Below are 18,766 nucleotides of genomic sequence, written 5' to 3' on the forward strand. Positions count from 1 at the left end.
GTGGCTTCATCTTATGTCTCTAGTTTATTGGTATTACAATTATTATTATTATTATTAAAAAAATATATATATATTCTAATTTAGTCACAACTCCGGTTGAACAGAAGAAACGGACAGCCCTCGAGACAAATCAATGGTAAACGTAATGTTTTTCTATGTGGAAGGCAGCATTGCCGGGCCTGGAAAACCACCGCCAAAGTTGCCGTTCTTACTGTTTTGTCAGGTAAGTTTATTACCTCTCATTTGTTTTTAATTAATTTTACGTTTCAAATAATAACAATAATAGTACAATTTTGTGTTCGATAACTGTTGTTCAACATGAATAAGCCATGCTACCAATGTAGCCGCCTTGGCTAACATCGGCTTGTGCGCACGTGTAGATTAGGAGGTAGGTGTGAAGTTAAGATACATTTAAATCTTGCTAACAGCTTCAAACATACTGCACTTTTCGCTGTTTTTATCGCCAAAATGTTTTTGTCCAATAATGTGCTGACAAGTGTGTGCTATTGAGGCCTTTATTCGTCATGGAAGTTGTATGATACAACACACACTAACATCACATTTGTGTTGCTTAAAGTTGAACGGCCATAAAATCAAAAAATATCAGGTCGATCATTTTGAGATTTGCAGAGGTTGAAGTGGGCATGAGGTGAGATGCGCACATTCATTTTGGTGGCGACTGACACTTTTGGACATTGAGCCTTTTTTACATTAAGCATTTTAGACTGGAATTTTTTGATAGGAAATCAGACTAGTAGTATTGTCAGTTGTAAAATATGCAAGAGTATCCTCTAATTTAAAACAAGCACAAGTGAAATTGAAACAGTAAAATGCTTTATGTTTTCGAGCCTGGCTATGATCCCATCTTGCAATAGTATATGCTGTGGCAGTGTTTCCCAACCTTTATTGAGCCAATTTTACATAAGAAAAATATTGCAAAAGCTATGAAATATGAATACTGAAATAATCATCTCATCTCAATTTACAACTTAATCACTGGTGGGCTTGTTCAATTGAACGCAAGCTGATTTAGTTGGAGGAAGCCATGACCTGTTTTATGAATAGCAGCACATTAAATGTGCCATCTGCCATCTTGAAGAACAGTTAATTGTTCAATACATCTTTGGCATATACGAACAAAGATAAACAGTATTTACAATTAACACATTTTTTTCAGGTTATTTCCTATGGCACCCCTGATGATGATCTCTCACAGCGTGCCAGGGTGCATGTTGGGAATCACTGTGCTATGGAATGCAAGATAAGTCTGGCCTGTTGGAGAGTGACGTGCAAGACTCACTAGTTACAACTACTACTTTCAGCGTACTGGTGAGTTGTCTTTTTTTTTATCACTTCTTTTAATTAGCTTTAAGTCTGGTACGTCTTCATGTGAAACCAGTCCATGGTGCGAAAGAGGTTTTGCTACAACCAATATTAATGATTTCATTGACTAATCAATTTTGGCTCGACTTTAGTTACATTAGTGTAAAAAAAAATCATTGGTTGTGCAACCTCAAATATGTGGCGCCTCAAAATGTTGTTTCCCAATAAGAACACCAGGGGTCGCAGTTTTGTCAGTTGCAGCAAGTCAACAGGGCCGGTAGCTGACTGGAATTTGTTCACCATTCTCCAGTTCTTTCACGTTTGGTCTTAAAGCTTTGACCCAAAATAACAACAAGCCTTGGCTAAAAATGGATTCATGCCCCAGTGATTGATGTTTTTTCTTTACCAGGGATGCCAGAAAATATCCACCTATGCTCTGTTCCCTCCAAGCACAAGCCGCCACAGGCATCATCTTAGTCCAGTTCTCAGCCCCCCCACCCCCCTCAAACCAATGTGGTGGCCGCAGCATCCTTAGAGCTCGATGGGGCCCCTCCTCCTCTGGGACCCCCGCCGCCTCCGCCGCCACAACATCCGGGCAGACACCGAACCAGTTGCTTGACCTCGCGCTTGAAGCTCTGGCTGCAAATGTAGTAGATGACAGGGTTGCAGGCCGTGGAGCTCTTGGCGAACATGCAGGGCAGGAGGCTGAGTTGAGGCGGGATGGGGCTGCCGGGCCCCACAGCTGCCCACAAGCTCACCACGCTATACGGAGACCAGCACACGATGAAGCTCACGCTGATCAGCACCGCCATCTGCACACAAGGACAAACCGTTTTTCTAGAGCCAACATTGAAGTTAGAATCCAGCTTCGGATGCTTGAGTGGAGTGCGAACTGTACAGACCGTGAGCAGCCTACGGTGCAGCCTGATCACGTTGGGCATGCGTCGCCCGTTTTCCAGCGACTTCCTGTAGGTGACGTAGAGTTTGATGGCGATGCCGAAGTAGCAGCACACGATGACGGCGGCCGGCAGAGCCAAGTTGAAGGAGAACATGGCCACCACGAAGGAGGAGTCCTCGCGTCTCAGATGGCCCCACGCCAGCGAGCAGGACAGGCCGAATGGCTCGGGACCGTAACGGCCCCAGCCCAGGACGGGCAGTAGAGCCCAGAGCAGGGCGTAGAGCCAGGACCACGAACACAGAAGCTTGATCTGACGCCAGCTCACCTTGTCCGCTGGATAACATCACATCCATATATTCAATACCTCACTGTATACTGGTGCGCTGCGGCTACTTACTGGGCGACATCAGATCCAGCGAGACCACAAAGCGTACGATGGCCAAGAGCGTGAGGTTCATGATGCTGGCCACGCCGAAGAAGAAGCCGGCCAGGCCGTAGCAGAGGCAGGCAGCGTCACCACCGAGGAAGCGGTGGCTCCAGGCCGAGGCCACGGCCAGAGGGTACATGGTGACCGCCGCCCCGAGGTCCGTCACCGCCAGGTTGACGCTCAGGAGCTCGGGAGGCTTCATGCGAGAAGAACGATTGAAGGCCATCACCAGAACCAACAGGTTGCCCGCGATGGAGAACACGGCTGGGACGCACACACACAACGCCAGGGTAAGACGTAAAGCTCTTTATTGGCGTCTGGTGCAAGTCTGTGGCAGAGTGCGGTCTAACTGCTCATGGGTGAGGTTTTTCTTGATTGCGCCGTTGTGGGCGTGAACACGGCTGACTAGCTTCGACTGTGACAGGTTTAGTGAAGGCCAGGTGAATGGCATTCAGTCTTTGTTTTGTTTTATTCAAAAACAAACCAATTGTTTTTAACTGTTTACATCAGTGTTGACTCAAACAGGAGGGCCGGTAGTCCTGCAGGTTTTGGATGTTTCTCTTCTCCAACACAGCTGAAGCTTATCAGCAAGCTCTGCATAAGCCTGATAACGATCCCGTTGATTAGAACAGGTGCGTTGGAGCAGGGAAACATTCAAAACCTGCAGGACACCGGCCCTCCAGGATCGAGCTTGGGCACCCATGGTTTACATCAGAGGTGCCCAAGTCCAGTCCTCCAGATCCCCTATCCTGCCTGTTTTTTTATGCCTCCCTTCTCCAACGCAGCTGAATCCAATGATCAGCTCATCAGCAAGCTTTGCAGAAGCCTGATAACGATCCTGATCATGGATCAGGTGTGTTGGTGGAGAAACATGGAAAACAGACTGGATAGGGGCTCTCGAGGACCGGACTTGGGCACCACTAGTTTACATTATCTCGTTACTTTCATTTGCACACTACATTGTCTACGTCCTCTGTAGCAGGAGGAGTAGCATTCCACTCCTGCTGTGTACTTAAATAACAAAAAGGGTACTCTATTCTTTTCTATTTGAATTTGATTAATTTAATTTCATAATTAAACATAAGGTCCAATTCATCTTGCAGTATAATAAGTGTGCGTAAATGCTCTCTCAGGTGACTAAAAGTAAACAGAAGTAACAGACTTCAAGACCATTTGACACTAATACTTAATTAATTGTGCGCTAAAATGACCCAGATGCGCAAAAATGCTGAGTTGACGTGGCATGACTCCTTCTTGTGATTGGCACCATGCCAGCCCTTTGAATTCTGGAACGTCAAAGTCAATCGCACAAGGGGCCAAAACTCAAAAAATAACACGCCTTAGATCGCGGGCCGAACAGTTCAAAGAAAAGTCACTCTATCCTGAGTTCTTTAACTTGAAAAGTCTCTTCTTTCATCAGGAAAAAAAAGCATATTTCTATCTGTTTCCGTTTTGCAGCAATTAGCATTAGAATACAGCTAATTGTCATCATTATTTACAAATATATTTAGAATTCAGAGCGATTGAGGGTTTTTTTTTCAACATGGTCCTGGTTTATTTCCTATGCTCTGCTGCCACCTGCTGGCCGTTTGGGTAATAACTACTATTTAAACATAGCATAAACATAAAACGTATAAATACGTCTTTGGGACACCTAAAACATTAAAATAATATGTACTTATACATTTTTGAGAGCAAATGAGTTAATCACCTTGTGTTTTTTTAAACTAGTCTATTTTCATATACTCATCCAACAATGTGCAAAAGGAACTGTGCCTGCAAATGAAATTGGCGGACGCAATTTTGAGAGGATGGTAGATTTGCTTATATATATATATATATATATATATATATATATATATATATATATATATATATATATATATATATATACATATATATATATATATATATATATATATATATATATATATATAATGTGTATGTACACGCACACAAGTACTTCCTGTCCCAAACTGATTTGTAATATTTTGTATAGATAATGTTGTAATGGCCTTCCCTCATCTCCACCAGACCTCTGCCGCTTATTCCGTTTTAAAGAGCTGCCTGTGCTGCGCAACCACGAACCAACCTCATATTTGCAGTCAAAGATGGCTTATACATTTTTGTACCCCCATTCTTCTTTCATTATGCCCCCCCCCCTCTGTGCTTTTTTAATAGACTTCATCAGTATTCAAAAGGAACTCGGTTAGAGTCCTCTGCTGATGCTTTCTGTAAAAGTGCTTTCTCCAGGGTTAGGTTTAAGAGGGTCTTTCTGCAAAACCCACCAACAATACATCAGATGATTGGTTAATTGAATCCGAGTGACTTACAAAAATCACCCACAAAAACAAAATGTAGAATAAAATGAACTTACTTATGAAAAGCAGGTAGGTGCCGGCGCCGATGTCCATGGTGGGCGATAGCGTGGAACGGTAGTGGTCAAACGTGCGTGGCGTTGGAGAAGATTCCATGTCAGCGCTTAGAAGAAGAAGATAGACGCGAGGCTGCTGCGTGATGCTGTCGCGGACATATGCGCTGCGCGTCTCTCCTTCCTCACAGCAGCATAAACGGCAGCAAGCATTGTCATGGAGACCGTGAACTGATGATGTCACTCAAGTGGCAGAACATAAAAAAATGGCAAGTTCGAGGAACAATCTCAAGACTGTCCAAAAAAGGGAAATCACGTGACGTGGATTCCGTTCTGCCATTGCATCGCAAATAAATTAAAGACAACCGTTATGCCGGTAAAGTCTGCTAACAAAGGTAAAAAGTTTACATTTATTCATATTCTGCTGTGTGGGCAGCAAAAAAGAATGTAAGGAAAAAGGAGGACAAAGAGATGGGAAAGAAAGGCAAAGTAAGAAATGTGAATTGAAGAACAAGGAATGAAGAAACAGTCAAAATAGTCTTGTCTTTATAATAATTGAAATGTGTTTGGCTTTTTTTTCTTGGGCTTTTCCACTCTGCTGTGAGCAAGTTATTTTTCTTACAAGTGCTAACTCTGTGTGTTTATAACCGTATTGTTGTCTGTTGACATGTTGCTGCACCGTTTGTATTCAAATATCCGTTCCTTAAAGCGTGAACACCACCACGTTGATGCTATTCATTAACCCGTCTATAGCGTTTCCCATTATATGTCAGCATTAAGATAGCGGCCAATCAGGAAAATGTATATAGTTATTTTAAATACACGATGCGTAATTCTCTTAGTTCTATATTTAGTTGGACATAAATCGCAAGTTGTTCACCTGCAGCTCGTCCTGTACTTAATGAGGTAGTGACAATTCTCCGGTGTAATAAGCTCTGCCCTAACACTGAACTCAGCATTCACTCCCCAGTCGGAAGTGGGATTGACTGCACTTGTAAGACTTAGCTATGCTGTGACCCTGCATCATTATGGTCAATATTCCGCAGCTGTTGGGCGGTTATCTCGAGCAGCCACTCCAGTCAGTAAGGAATGCTTCCTTTTCCTGATTATGCGAAGATAGCTTGAGGCCCTTTTTGTCCTCGACAGTGAATCCAAATGACCATACCCTTTGTTGACCTATTTGACCTCCTTTTATATAATGCGACATGCGCACTTATAGACTATGGTTTAGCCTAGCACGGTTAGTTATTTTTGCAGAAATCCCTTGTGAAAAGAGCGACAATTGCTCAGGGTAGGAGAAGTCTATGGCGCTAAACCTCACACCCTGGTCCCGGCTTCTCTTTTCACACGGCCATTGACCTGCCCATGATCCTTCACTATAAATATTTCAAGCCTAATTTGAGATGTATGTAATTTTTTTACATAACAAATTCCCATGTACTTTTTAAAATATTTTTGGGGGATGATTTTAGTACAAACATACCAAATAAAACTTATATGATATACATTCATTCGTCTAACAAAGCCTATTAATATGAAATGCGTATTCCTCAGGTTTATGTATTTAGTATTAATAAAGTATAATTACTTTTTCCTTTCTTTTTTACATTTTTGGGATGTCTACATTCAGTTTCATCCCAAAAACATAAAAATGTAAAAAAATTGAATAAAATAAAATGCAAAAAATATATATATATATATATATGGACAAGTGTTTTTCCACATAGCAGTGTATTTGTTGTGTAAAGGTAAACTGATTATTATGCGATTCAAACAATATACTTTATGTATTTTAAATAAATACTCTCATTCTTAATTGAGAGTAATTATACTTTTATTAATACTAAATACATAAACTTGAGAATGATGCATTTCAAATAAATAGGCTTTATTAGACTAATGAATATCTATCATATAAGGTTTGTGTTAAAATTATCAAAAAAAAAAAGTAAATGGGAATTTGTCATGTAAAAAAAATTACATAAATCTTACACACGTGTGCTTATACCCTCATTCCCATTCTGTGGCAGTAACTTTCACACAGAGAAGCGATACAGGGCAAAGTAAAATCGAAAACAATTGGTGTCACATGTGGAATCCCTGATTAACCAGTTAGGTTTCCATCCGATTGTTTCATATTTTTTTAAGCAAATTTACTGAAAATACTGAAAATCAGTAAAAGTCAGCTCTCACCGTTAAATTTTCACACAAACATCACCTGAGCAAATACCACAGTAAAGCGTTAACTTCTACTTGTTAAGTAGAGCACTTAAAAAGTCTCAGATTCATTAAAGCAATTTTGTTCCTCGCCATTTGCGCTCTTTATACTTGGTAGCATACGTTAGTAATCAATCTTAAGTTGATGCGGAAATGACATCTTTACAGACAATTAGACCTTAATTTTGTGATAGAAGTAGGGACTCAAAATGCTCCACATGTTGTAAGCGAGTTTCCTTCACAGTGTTTGACCTGATTGATTGGCGTCATGCGTCATGTCAGTACTTCTCATGAGAAATTAGTTCAGCGAGCATATCATATTTAACTGCGCATTTTGCTTTGTCTCTGTAATTAGCTACTGTGCATCTGCAATAACGCAGACCAGACTGTAATTGATTCCTATGGGAGCGATTAGCCTTTAGCATATTAGCATCAGACTAATACTGCATTTGCCTATTAAGAATGTCATCTCCGCTTAGGAAAATTCATCATACAACCATGCTAAATGAGTTAGCTTAAACTGATCCCCAAGTTTAAAATGCTGCTAAATTGACCGTTTTAGCATTGAAAAGGGAAGCCCTTCATTAGATTATACTGAAGTACCTAATGTAGTGGTAACAAAAAAAATTTTTGGTACCGATTAATCAATTTTCAATCAATCAAAAGTTCAATTTTCACCGTGGCGCAATTTCCGGCATATCCAGATTTTTGTATCTGCACGTTTGCCAATTCTGCAGACTGGTCGCCAAGATGGCTGTTCCCGCATAACGAGGGTGTGGAGATGCGCATGGCAAAGTTTGGTGCCAGAAAGCCGGTGTACACTTGAGACCATGTCTAAATGCTAGCACAGCTAATCGAACACAATTTTGTTGAATTTGATTAGGACAAACATACGCACAGAAAGAATCTGAGCTCCATATGAGGTGGATATCGGACGTTTTCATACCAAAATCGGGTCAACTAGCTTCCCTTCAGAGAAATCCCATTATTTTAGCAGTATTATGATAAATCCACTATTCTCCATAATACTGAAATCTAATTTTCATTTCCAGTGTACAGCAAACACCTTTGACATCAGGCATGCTGGCATTTGATTCAGTAATCCGATCTAATGAACGGCGCAGAAAGAGACTCGCAAATATGATGCTACTAGTGTCTTGTAAATCCTCTTTTTTTGAGAGGAAAAAATAAATAAATAGATTTGGGTCTTAAGGGCCTTACCCAACCCCTTGAGGACGACCAAGACGGCGAAATCAAGTCCCTCAGAGGGTCCCTTTTGACCTTATTAAATGAACTAATGAGCCGAGCTGTTCATATGCAGATACTGTGTGCATGAACCGTAAGCACTGATGGTTTTCACATGACTTATTTGCATTATGTTTTTTTTTTTTTTTTTTTTTTTTTTTTTTTTTTTGACGCCTTCAAGCCAGTGAGCATGGGCTTGTTTATTAATGAGAGCCTCGCCTCCATTGGTGCGCGCTGGTTTGCATGACTTGGTCCACGGGAGAGCTGCAAAACAACGTCACATTTATTTATTATTTTTTTTTGTACCTGACATCTTTCCATACAAGAACAAAACCAACTACGCTGCCCTCCAGAAATATTGGAGCTTCTTTTTAACTACATGGATTGTTTAAACCGAGGGCTACAATTTGTGTAGGTGGGTGTAATAATGGGTGCGTCGTATTTTACGTGACGGCGCAAGTTTAGTTCAGTGTGTTTTCGTAGACTAGATTTTAGACTCAGTAGCCTAGTAGTGTCTATGGATTAAAAAAAAAAAACAACACACACAATTGTAAAATAACCTTTCTTCATCGAATAGTCTACATCTGACATCTACAATTCTGTTTGACATCATGATTTAGTATTTTTACGCTATCCTCCGGGTCAACCCGAGTTCAGAACAGGGAAAGAGTGGGTTGTATAAATCTATAGCTCAAGCTGGAAATCACTTTTTTTTTGGCCCCTGGAGGCATGTGAAGCTGTTAGTGAACACAAGAAGCGTTTCAAGAGCCGCGTGACGCACGTTAACATATGTTGCACCTTCTTCACTTAGCAATTGGAGGTGAGATTTGCCGTGCAATATCAAAGTGAAGTGACGCAAAATATGTTGTTAGTTGTTAGTGTTATGGAAGCTTTGGCAGAGCAGAAAGGGGCCCTTAATTCACCGCCTCCAGGGACACAAATGTCTTTGTGTCAACCGCCGATTGTCGGCATACCGGAAGAAAAACAGCCATGCTACACTCTGTTAGCAATACAGTGAAGCTAATCCCACATAGGATAACCCAGGGGTCGGCAGCCCACGACTCTGAAGGCGCTTGTGGCTTTTTCCTCAACCCCTAAGATCAACCCAAACACCCAATTATACCTTTACATTAACTCATTCATTGCCTTCCTAGTTAACTCATTCACTGCCCGTCATGAATTCATTTGAACTATTTCTATTAGTTTAACATTTTTTCCACTTTTGTTAACAAGAGTATGAAAACCTATAATTTTCTTTTTTGTACATTTAGAACAGATATAAAATGAGTGATTAATCGTGAGTTAACTAGTCAAGTCATGCGATTAATTACGATAAAAAAAATAATCACCTGACACCCCTCATTTTTAATAATCTTTTCTTTTAAAAAAATAATAAAAATAAAATAATTGTAATTATTATTTTCCCAATTTTTAAAAAGATTATTAAAAATTAGGGGCGTCAGGCAATTACCATTTTTAATCGTAATTAATCGCATGACTTCACTAGTTAACTCACAAATTTTATATCTGTTCTAATACAATAAAAAAAATTCCAGGTTTTCATACTCTTGTTAACAAAAGTGGGAAAATTGTTAAACTAAAAGAAATAGTTAAAATGAGTTTTTGACGTCAATGGCAGTGAATGACTTAACACCATTACAAACCGCTAACGCCTAGCCCCTAATCTCTTCCTTAGCATAAACACTTAAACACACCAATCAAACGGATGTATTATGAAATGGATTGAGGACTACGAAAAGCAACATATATGTCATGTGCAGCCATTTGTGTTGACATTTCAGCCTACAAAAAAGTCCCCTTAGCACTTGAGTAACAGTACAAGTTCAATCTGTGCTCTGTGGGATCAAACGAGCAAGTCTCTTATGAATGCAACACACCACCATATGCGTCACGCTCTGCGAGGGTGAGCTTGTTCAGGAGACGGATAGCAAATTAACGTCTACGCCACATGGGCGCAATCAGACCCTACAACAATTACAGCAATGTGACTATCTGTGCTTTCTCTACCTGGAATGTGTGTATTTTGGTTTCAGATTGACTTGACGAATCAGTTGCCTGCATCTAACCCTTGTCCTCTGCATCCTCTGCTCTCACACCAACTACCTTTATGTCCTCCACATCCGTAAACCTCCTCTTTGGTCTTCCTCTAGACCTCCTGCCTGGCATTTGGAAACTCTGCATCCTTCTGCCAAGGACATGTCCAAACCATCTCAGTCTGGCCTCTCTGACTTTATCTCCAAAACCTCTAACATGTGCTGTGCCCCTGATGAACTCATTCCTGACTCTATCTATCCTGGTCACTTTATAAACCATTTCTGTTGCTGTCACCATAGCGACCAGCATTTAGGTGGGAGTATTACAGGTAATGGGGTCACATTGCAACAAAGGCTGTTATGACATTTGGCACAATTTTATTCTGAAGATCTTTTGATGCTGTGACAGCCTTTTCTAAAGACGTCCTTTTAAAACCACTTTTCAACTGATGTAATACAACTGACGTCCTTTTAGCAGACTACTCCAAAAGTATACAAAATGATCAAAGTAATAAACTTTTTCTTCCATGCAGGACAGATTTCTTCAAAATAGATGCACATTCCACTGACAACAAATAAACAAGCACATTCATTTTCCCATTTGGAAAGAAAGAGGTAGGAACGGCATTTTTCAGGTGTAACTTGTGGCGCAGGTGGTGTAATGCGATTTTGGTCAGCAAGAATCCTAAACAAAAATAGAGAAAGATTATTAATACTAATGTTGAGTTGTTTAAATTGATATATTTTCACCTGTTTTTTATTTTAAAATTACTAATTAAAACAATCTTGTTTGGTCCAAAAGGAACTTGCATAATTATAGTGTTTCCAAGAAATGTATTTGTCTTAATATTTGTACATGTTTAAAAATTGTCTTGTTTTGTACCCAAAAAAACCCCTAATGATTGTCCTAATCGTGATTTCAGTTATTACCAAATTGATCGTGATTAATATTTTCTCTCACCGCCCTGATTTTAATGGGAATGAGGGGAGCCGCTTTGATTGGCCAGGCGTCGGCTGTGTCCCATCCCACAGCGCACACACAACACCCTATTCTATCTGTGCTAGTCAAGCAAAATACCAAAAGAAATAAAACACCCCCATGCAAACTGTTAGACTACACTTTACGCTGGTTATGGCTAATAAAGATGACCCGTCTAATCGCACAAACATGATCAAGACCCTGACGGACACGGCGGCGCACCACAACCCCCATCGCAAAACTCTCCCTAACATGGAGTTGTTTGTGAGTTTACTGCAAACAAGGGATCGTGCTGATGCGCTTGCCTCCGCAATGTAGTCGGCGTGGTAAATCATCTCCACAGCAACAGGCGGGTGTATTATCGCTTTTATCTTTTTCATATGAGGACGTCGAATGAAATGCACCTAAAGACACATTAAATTGTGCTCAATAAAAGCTACGGTGGTATCACAAGAGAGGTGAAACTCAAAGGTCTGAATAATGAAAGCGCACTCGAATGTAGTGACTCATTTGAAAGAGACTGAAAGATTTATTTGAAACTAAATTAGTCATCTACTGGCTTGCCCTAACTGGGCTTGTCTTTATTGGAATCTACCCCAGATGACTTCGGGTGAGAGAAGCCTCGTCGCAGGCCAATCACAGGGCACGTTGTAGTCACTTTTAAAGGAACAAAAAATAAAACAAATTTCCATGATTAGGTTTGAGCAAAGCATTTTTATACACAGATATGCATGGTTGGGTTGTCTTTGAGAAATCTCGTAAAATGTAACGGTTACCCTGTTAGAAGATTTCAGTGCCAAAAAAGCACAGCTGTGCCATTAATATGAACTACAGAAAAAATTATACATTTGCAAGTACCTCATTGGTCATGTCTGAATTCTCACCATGTCTTGCCTAATTTAAATGTAAATTAAGGCCGAGATACATCAATCCGACGCCAGCCAAATATGAGTCAAGTCTCGTGTCTTTAGTGGATAAGTCTAAGTTGAGTTGCAAGTCTCAAAAAATGTAACTTAAGTCTGTCCAAGTTGCGAGTAGTACTGCCTCTGACGGCAGAATTTTGCCAGGACGACTTCACCTTAAAGACAGTAAAGGTCTGAACATACCAAGCCAACGTGAATTGTTCAACTGACAGTCAGCGGCAGTTTTTGCACAATCCAACATGTTGAATCAGCCTCGGTCGTCGGTGACAGTTGGTCATTCTGAGTGACTTCCAGCTAGCTAATCAGTAAATCAAACGTAAATAAACAGTGCAGATATGCTCGCAGAACAGTCACACAGAAGATTTTGCTCATTTTGCGCCTACTTTTCATTACGGACGTATCGTAGCTACCTGGACGGAAGAGTGCAAAGATGAATTCATCACCAATCCTTCAGGCGACGTCACCCTTTTACATCATGACAGAGAAAGGCTACGTCGACAGAGTAATCCGAGCTAATCTGTGGCAGAACATGGAAACCACCGGTGATGGTATGGTACCGTCGTCACTTTGGCCAACCGTCGACTTGGCGTGCTGCAACGCATACAGATAGACAAAGATGTCTGATTTCACCTTCGAAGGCTGAACATTTCTTGTGTGACTTCATCCCCACGCTTTCCATATCAATTCATACAGATCAGTTCCCTGGGAAACAAAAGGTACGGAAATACTTTTACAGAAATGAGATACGGGTGATAGACTTAACACCCTCTGTCCCAGCGTTCCCTGACACACAGGTTCTGTCCTGCCTCTGCTACGATCTTTACAGGCAGAATTCTGCCAGGGTGATTCCACCCCATCCCCATCACCCCATTCTAAATCAGTGCCATTAACCTGTGACCTCCTGAAGCAAAAGATGAGTGAAAGTACAAAAGAAAGCAAACACCTAGTATGGTTTGTTCTCTACTGTGCTGTTAAATTTAAAAGCACCATTAAATTGCCCTAATAGTTTATGAATATAACAGCTTGGTTAAGTGTTCTCCTAAAAGCCAAACCAATAAAATCAACAATTTCTTTGAAATGACTGCTTTTCCCCTCACATCTTCTTGCGTCATGCAAGAGAAGCACTGTTATGTAACCATAGCCACCTCATAATTCATGATGCATCCATCTTGGATGGTTTGCACCAAGACTTGACAGGAGATTCACACAATTTGTGCAAGAATATATCTGCATAGCCGCTCAAGGACGTCAGAGAAGACCCCAAAGTGGATGTGACACATGTTAGTGGTTCACGGGCAGAGTGCCACAAGTGTCCTAATTAGGCTGTGCTGATGACATTTAAAGGAGGGTGTGTACGTGGCAATTTATAATATTTGGAAAACTGGCAGGAGTCTAAAGATAACCATCGAGGTGGCAATCAAAGTCAAAGTGCGACACAGGAAAGTAATGCGCTGCTGATATACACAATGTGGAATGTGAGTAATGCAAGTCATTTGATAATGTACAGAAATTGCTCTGTTGAACATGCAGTTGCCACCATGGCTGGAATAACACAACATTCCGATGTAAATGAGAGATGCGTGCGTTGAAAAATAATGGTGGATGACATAAAAAATACAAATGATATCATTCAAGATATACATGTATATATATATATATATATATATATATATATATATATATATATATTTAACAGACATATAGCAAATATTTTATTTTATTTTTTATTTTTTTACTACTCAAAGTGGTGTTATGCGAAATAAAAGATTTATGACAGGACGTAGTGCATAAGTATACACTCTGCTCGAAGCTTAATAGCTTTGATAACATTGCATTTCTGTCACCAGTGGAATCAATAACAGGCGCAATCCTTCTTCTAAATACGCAGGCAGATCATGAACACGTGCCAGCCATCAGTATATTGTCATTGACGTCAGGGCCCATGAAGACGCCATGAACAAATGTTGCACAGATGATAGATAAAATAAAATGAAGGAGAACTGATTGTGATTTATGATGTTGAAAATAGCCCAGTATCTACTTGTTTTGACAGAGATCGTGTACAACCCCCTTAAGCTTATGTCGTACTGAAGATTTATTATGAGATTATTATAAGATTTCAGCATGAACCATTACCTCACCAAGCCTGTTTATTTATTTTTAATTTTTTTTAAATAACAAAAATGGGTAAGTACATCTCCCGTCCTAGTTGCCCAGTAAATGGCAAATACTGCATCGTACACAATACCAGCTGCGTTTCATCTCAACATGAAGACTCAGCTTGAAATGGATATTTTTCTATTGTGTGGTCATCTCCTGCAAAAAATCCATCCCATAAAGCCGAAGAGCAAGAAGTAATAAGTACGGTAATGAAATGTAAAGATTTTCATGATCTCAACATGGCATAAGTAAAAAAAAAAATTATTGCTAATATTGTAAAGCCCTTAACATATATCTGCAATTTATCCTTTGAGTCTGGCCGTTTTCCCCAGAATATGAAAATTGCAAAAAATAATACCTCTTTTTAAGCATGATAATCAACACAGTTTTACCAACTATAGACCAATTTATCTATTGCCTCAATTTTCAAAAATGATTGAGAAACTTTTCAATTCTGGACTTGAGAAGTTTCTGGACAAGCATCAAATATTAAATTAAGGTCAGTATGGTTTAAGATCTCAAATAACTAATTCATTAGCATTAATTGAGGCAATAGAAGAGATTACAAACGCTTTGGATCAGAACAAATATGCTGTTGGTGTTTTTGTTGATTTCAAAAAAGCTTTTGATACAATCAATCATTCAATCCTACTTAACAAGCTTGAAAAATATGGAATTCGGGGAGTGGCTGGACAATGGCTCAAAAGTGATTTCAAGAATAGGGCCCAATATGTCAAAATAGGGCTATATACATCTAACAAACTTCTTGTGGGGTCCCCCAGGGGTCTGTGCTGGGGCCAAAACTCTTTAATTTGTATATTTATGATATATGTACCCCAAAAAATTATACCAATATTTTTTATAGTAGTGAAAATTATAACTAGCTCATAACTACAATGAACCACGAACTACGCATATTGAAGAAATGAATGGACATAAATAAATGATCCTTAAATATAAGCAAAACTAAAGCAATGCTCTTTTGTAATCGAAAAATGGATCCTGGATTACAAAAAAATATTGACGGTGCGTCAATTGAAACTGATTGAAAATAAATTCTTGGGAGTAATAATTGGTAGTAAATTGTCTTGGCAACCCCACGTCAGACATGTAACCTTGGTTCTTCCATACCTCTCACATATTGTATCGACGTTTTGGGAAACACGTACCACAATACAATTAATCCATTAGTCACTATACAAAAACTTGCTTTGCGTATCATTCATAAGGTTGGTTTTCTGGAGCACATGCATAATTTGTTCATTCAATCTAAATTGTTAAAATTTAACGATCTTGTGAAATACTATACATCTATAATTTTATACAAAGCCTTTAACAAAACATTACCGGCTAATGTACAAACGTTTATCGCAATTAGTGTGTGTTCATACACTGAGAGGATATGGAGATTTCACGTTACCAAAAATTGGAACTACTCGAAAACGTTTTTGTGTGTCTTTATGTGGTGTTAAATTATGGAATAATCTTTGTTTACAACATAAACGATGCAAAAGCATTAACTATTTAAACTGTTATTTAAACAAATGGTCTGGTCACAATACATTGAGGATTCTTTGTGTTAAGATGACATCAGTGCTTTCTGTCTGTGTAAATATGTGCTTGCTACTTCTTTCCATTATTGGTATTGTTTATTACCATTGTTGGTATATGCTGTTTACTTCCCACATTTGTGTATTTGTGGTGTTCAAATCGTAACACTTCTTATTGTAATGCCACCATGCTAAATCATTTGTATTCTCAATTATTTTTTTCCTTGGTTATTTAATATTTATTGCTCTCTGGGTACTTGTTTATTATTGAGTCTTAAGGTTAAGTAGCTGAGTAGCTTGGAAGTTTGAATGGGAGATGGGGGAGGGAATAAGGGATTAAATAAATGTTCTTCTTCCCACTCCCTTTCAGGCAGAATTGGACTTTATCCTTTTGTTGTTGTTTTTTTTCCTTTCTCTCGCTCTTTTTTTTTCTCCTTGTGGAACTTGACACTGACTGTGTCCTCTGTTATTGCCTGAAACAAAAATTAAAAAGAAATGAATGGTTTACTATTTACCGGTATTATTTACTATTTATCACATCAAGTATGTAACTTATACATTAATGTATTTGGAAACAAAGAGCACGCCTGGTGGCTCATGGAATTGTTGCTTACTATGCTCATTGCACAATATTGAACTTATAAACATATATAATTATTTAATTAATCATACTGTCATTTCCCATTAAATTAATGGCAATATGCTTATGACAAGTTTGGTGGGTTTATTTTGCGTGGATGATTGAGGCTGCTTTTAGTTGATCTATTACCTAGCTTACGCTAATGCTAATTGCAGGTGCTGACCTGCTCTCAATTGTGGTTAAAGTGGCCCAAATATTACACCAAATTAAAATCGCTAATGTACTGTTAAAATATCAGTTTCAAATTGATAGGAGGTATACGTAGATGCAATTTTATTGGGTAATTGGTAGATGTGGTCAAATGGAAGGGGAAAAAAAGATGTGGTCAAATGGGTCTTCACTTGACTGCATGTTGATGGATATGTTACTTTTTATGGACAATATTGGGTTCAGGATTGGAAACTACTAGTTTTTATTTAAAAAAAAAAAAAAGTGGATCAAGTAACGTAATGACAGCATATGAATCATTTGGCGGGCTATTTTGGGGCTCTTAATACATTTCAAACAGGCACTGTGGGCAGCTTATGGGGTCCTCATTGTCATAAATTGCGTTCAAATCGTCACCTGGCTAATGCTAATATGCTAATTGCTGCGTTGTCCTACAGTTAAGTAGTACTTCCATTTGTGGAGTTAAGGTTGCCCAAATAATAGATAATAAAAGTTAGCATCACTAATGTACAATTATTGTGGGGCTTCGTCTTCCTGATACTGTGAAATATAGCTAAATACTTTTTTTTTTAGCAAGTGTTAGTATATATGATTGATTGTGTTACAGTGAGAGAGAATTGGCCGCATCGACATACCAACTTGTAACTTCTGTTTTTCTTTGGTTAGATTTACATGTATTTTAATTTCTACTCAACGCTGCTCTTTGCATTTGTTTTATACTCTGTTGGTTATGCTACATCATCAATTTAAGTCTATATGTATGGCTATATGTTGCTGTGATAGCCTATGCATTCGTCCAGCCAGTGCATTACAACAATTGTTGCCTGTTTTCCTGTATTACAGCAAACCCAGAATGTATTTGCCTACGTGCACTGAATTCAACATGGCTACCATCACAGCGCATCTGACTGCACAGACAAAGGTAGAAAACACAACAGCAAAAAAAAAAAAAAAAAAGATGTCAAAGTAATTAGAGCTTTCAGGTTTTGTCTAGCAATTATGCTGTTGTTTTCTCTTGACAGGTTTAACAATGGTGTGCATTTGAAGCGGCTTGATTTCTTCTTGTTTATTCAAACGTTGAAATTATGTTTGAGAACAGACAATACTGAGTGTGGGTTAAAAGCAATCTTGTGAGTTATGCATTCATATAGGAAGTAAGGTGCAGAGAGCATTTGAATAATACAAGACTTTTCTTTATGTTAGTATGTGGGATAAAAATGTTTATTTAATTTTTATTAATCAGCAAGACTGGCAGTGTCACGCAATCTTTCGATTTGTCGCATAGATGTGAATATAAAAAGGTCATTCTAATTATTCGGTCATGTCGTCACAGCCGAGTTTGATCTCCTATTAGCATATAAAGCGGAACCGAGGTTCGACAAACCTGAAAAAAGAACATACTTGAGCTTCACTCAATGAGAAACAACGACCTGAGGTTCATCGAGTTGCTTTACGACCAGGGTTGTCCCGATTCGGGGCCAATCACGTAATTTTTAGTTGATCGCTATTGGATTTTAAAAAATGATCTTAATTTTCAAAAGTCACACCGGATATTTATGCTGTTGTATTCTCATTGTGTTTTCTATATAAAATGCATTTAATAAAATTAATTCCATAAAAATACTATATGGATGCAATATTTGTCCATGTCACATTTACATAATCTTGAGGTCTGAAGGTATTGCAAAATGGAAGAGCGATAGGTACCATTTTAAGTTGTTGTGGTGAAGCGAAATACATGAGAGAAAGAGAGAGAAAAAATCCACACGATTTCACAGCTGACCAAATGGTGCTTGTCAGAATGTCAACAC

General features: G+C 39.0%; 1 protein-coding gene and 1 long non-coding RNA gene across 3 annotated transcripts; one reads left to right on the forward strand and one right to left on the reverse strand.

Moving 5' to 3' along the window:
• Positions 1-119: 119 nt before the first annotated feature.
• Positions 120-18,552, forward strand: LOC147158555 (uncharacterized). 2 transcript variants are annotated; one of them, XR_015090844.1, is made up of 5 exons: positions 120-223; positions 1,178-1,329; positions 1,733-2,938; positions 17,799-17,877; positions 17,978-18,552. It is a non-coding gene; the product is annotated as an uncharacterized LOC147158555 (long non-coding RNA). The 2 variants fall into 2 exon arrangements; XR_015090843.1 differs by having other exon boundaries at positions 17,799-18,552.
• opn8b (opsin 8, group member b) lies at positions 1,827-5,190 on the reverse strand. The gene is made up of 4 exons (XM_086061254.1): positions 5,026-5,190; positions 2,619-2,912; positions 2,226-2,554; positions 1,827-2,135 (listed from the first exon to the last, which is right to left on the reverse strand). Exons 1-4 carry the CDS (start codon positions 5,120-5,122, stop codon positions 1,827-1,829), a joined length of 1,029 nt encoding a protein of 342 aa, XP_085917380.1. The 5' UTR covers positions 5,123-5,190.
• Positions 18,553-18,766: the final 214 nt, after the last annotated feature.

This window comes from Leptonotus elevatus, chromosome 18, assembly GCF_054856555.1.
Source record: "Leptonotus elevatus isolate MCC_2025b chromosome 18, RoL_Lele_1.0, whole genome shotgun sequence".
NCBI lineage: Eukaryota > Metazoa > Chordata > Actinopteri > Syngnathiformes > Syngnathidae > Leptonotus > Leptonotus elevatus.

What these genes read in the sequence shown, in the direction of transcription:
- opn8b (XM_086061254.1), bottom strand. Translation starts at nt 5,122, where the DNA reads ATGGAATCTTCTCCAACGCCACGCACGTTTGACCACTACCGTTCCACG. An exon ending in CACCTACCTGCTTTTCATAA is followed by an intron (nt 2,913 to 5,025) that starts GTAAGTTCATTT and finishes TGTGCGTCCCAG; the next exon opens with CCGTGTTCTCCATCGCGGGC. An exon ending in GCTGGATCTGATGTCGCCCA is followed by an intron (nt 2,555 to 2,618) that starts GTAAGTAGCCGC and finishes GATGTTATCCAG; the next exon opens with CGGACAAGGTGAGCTGGCGT.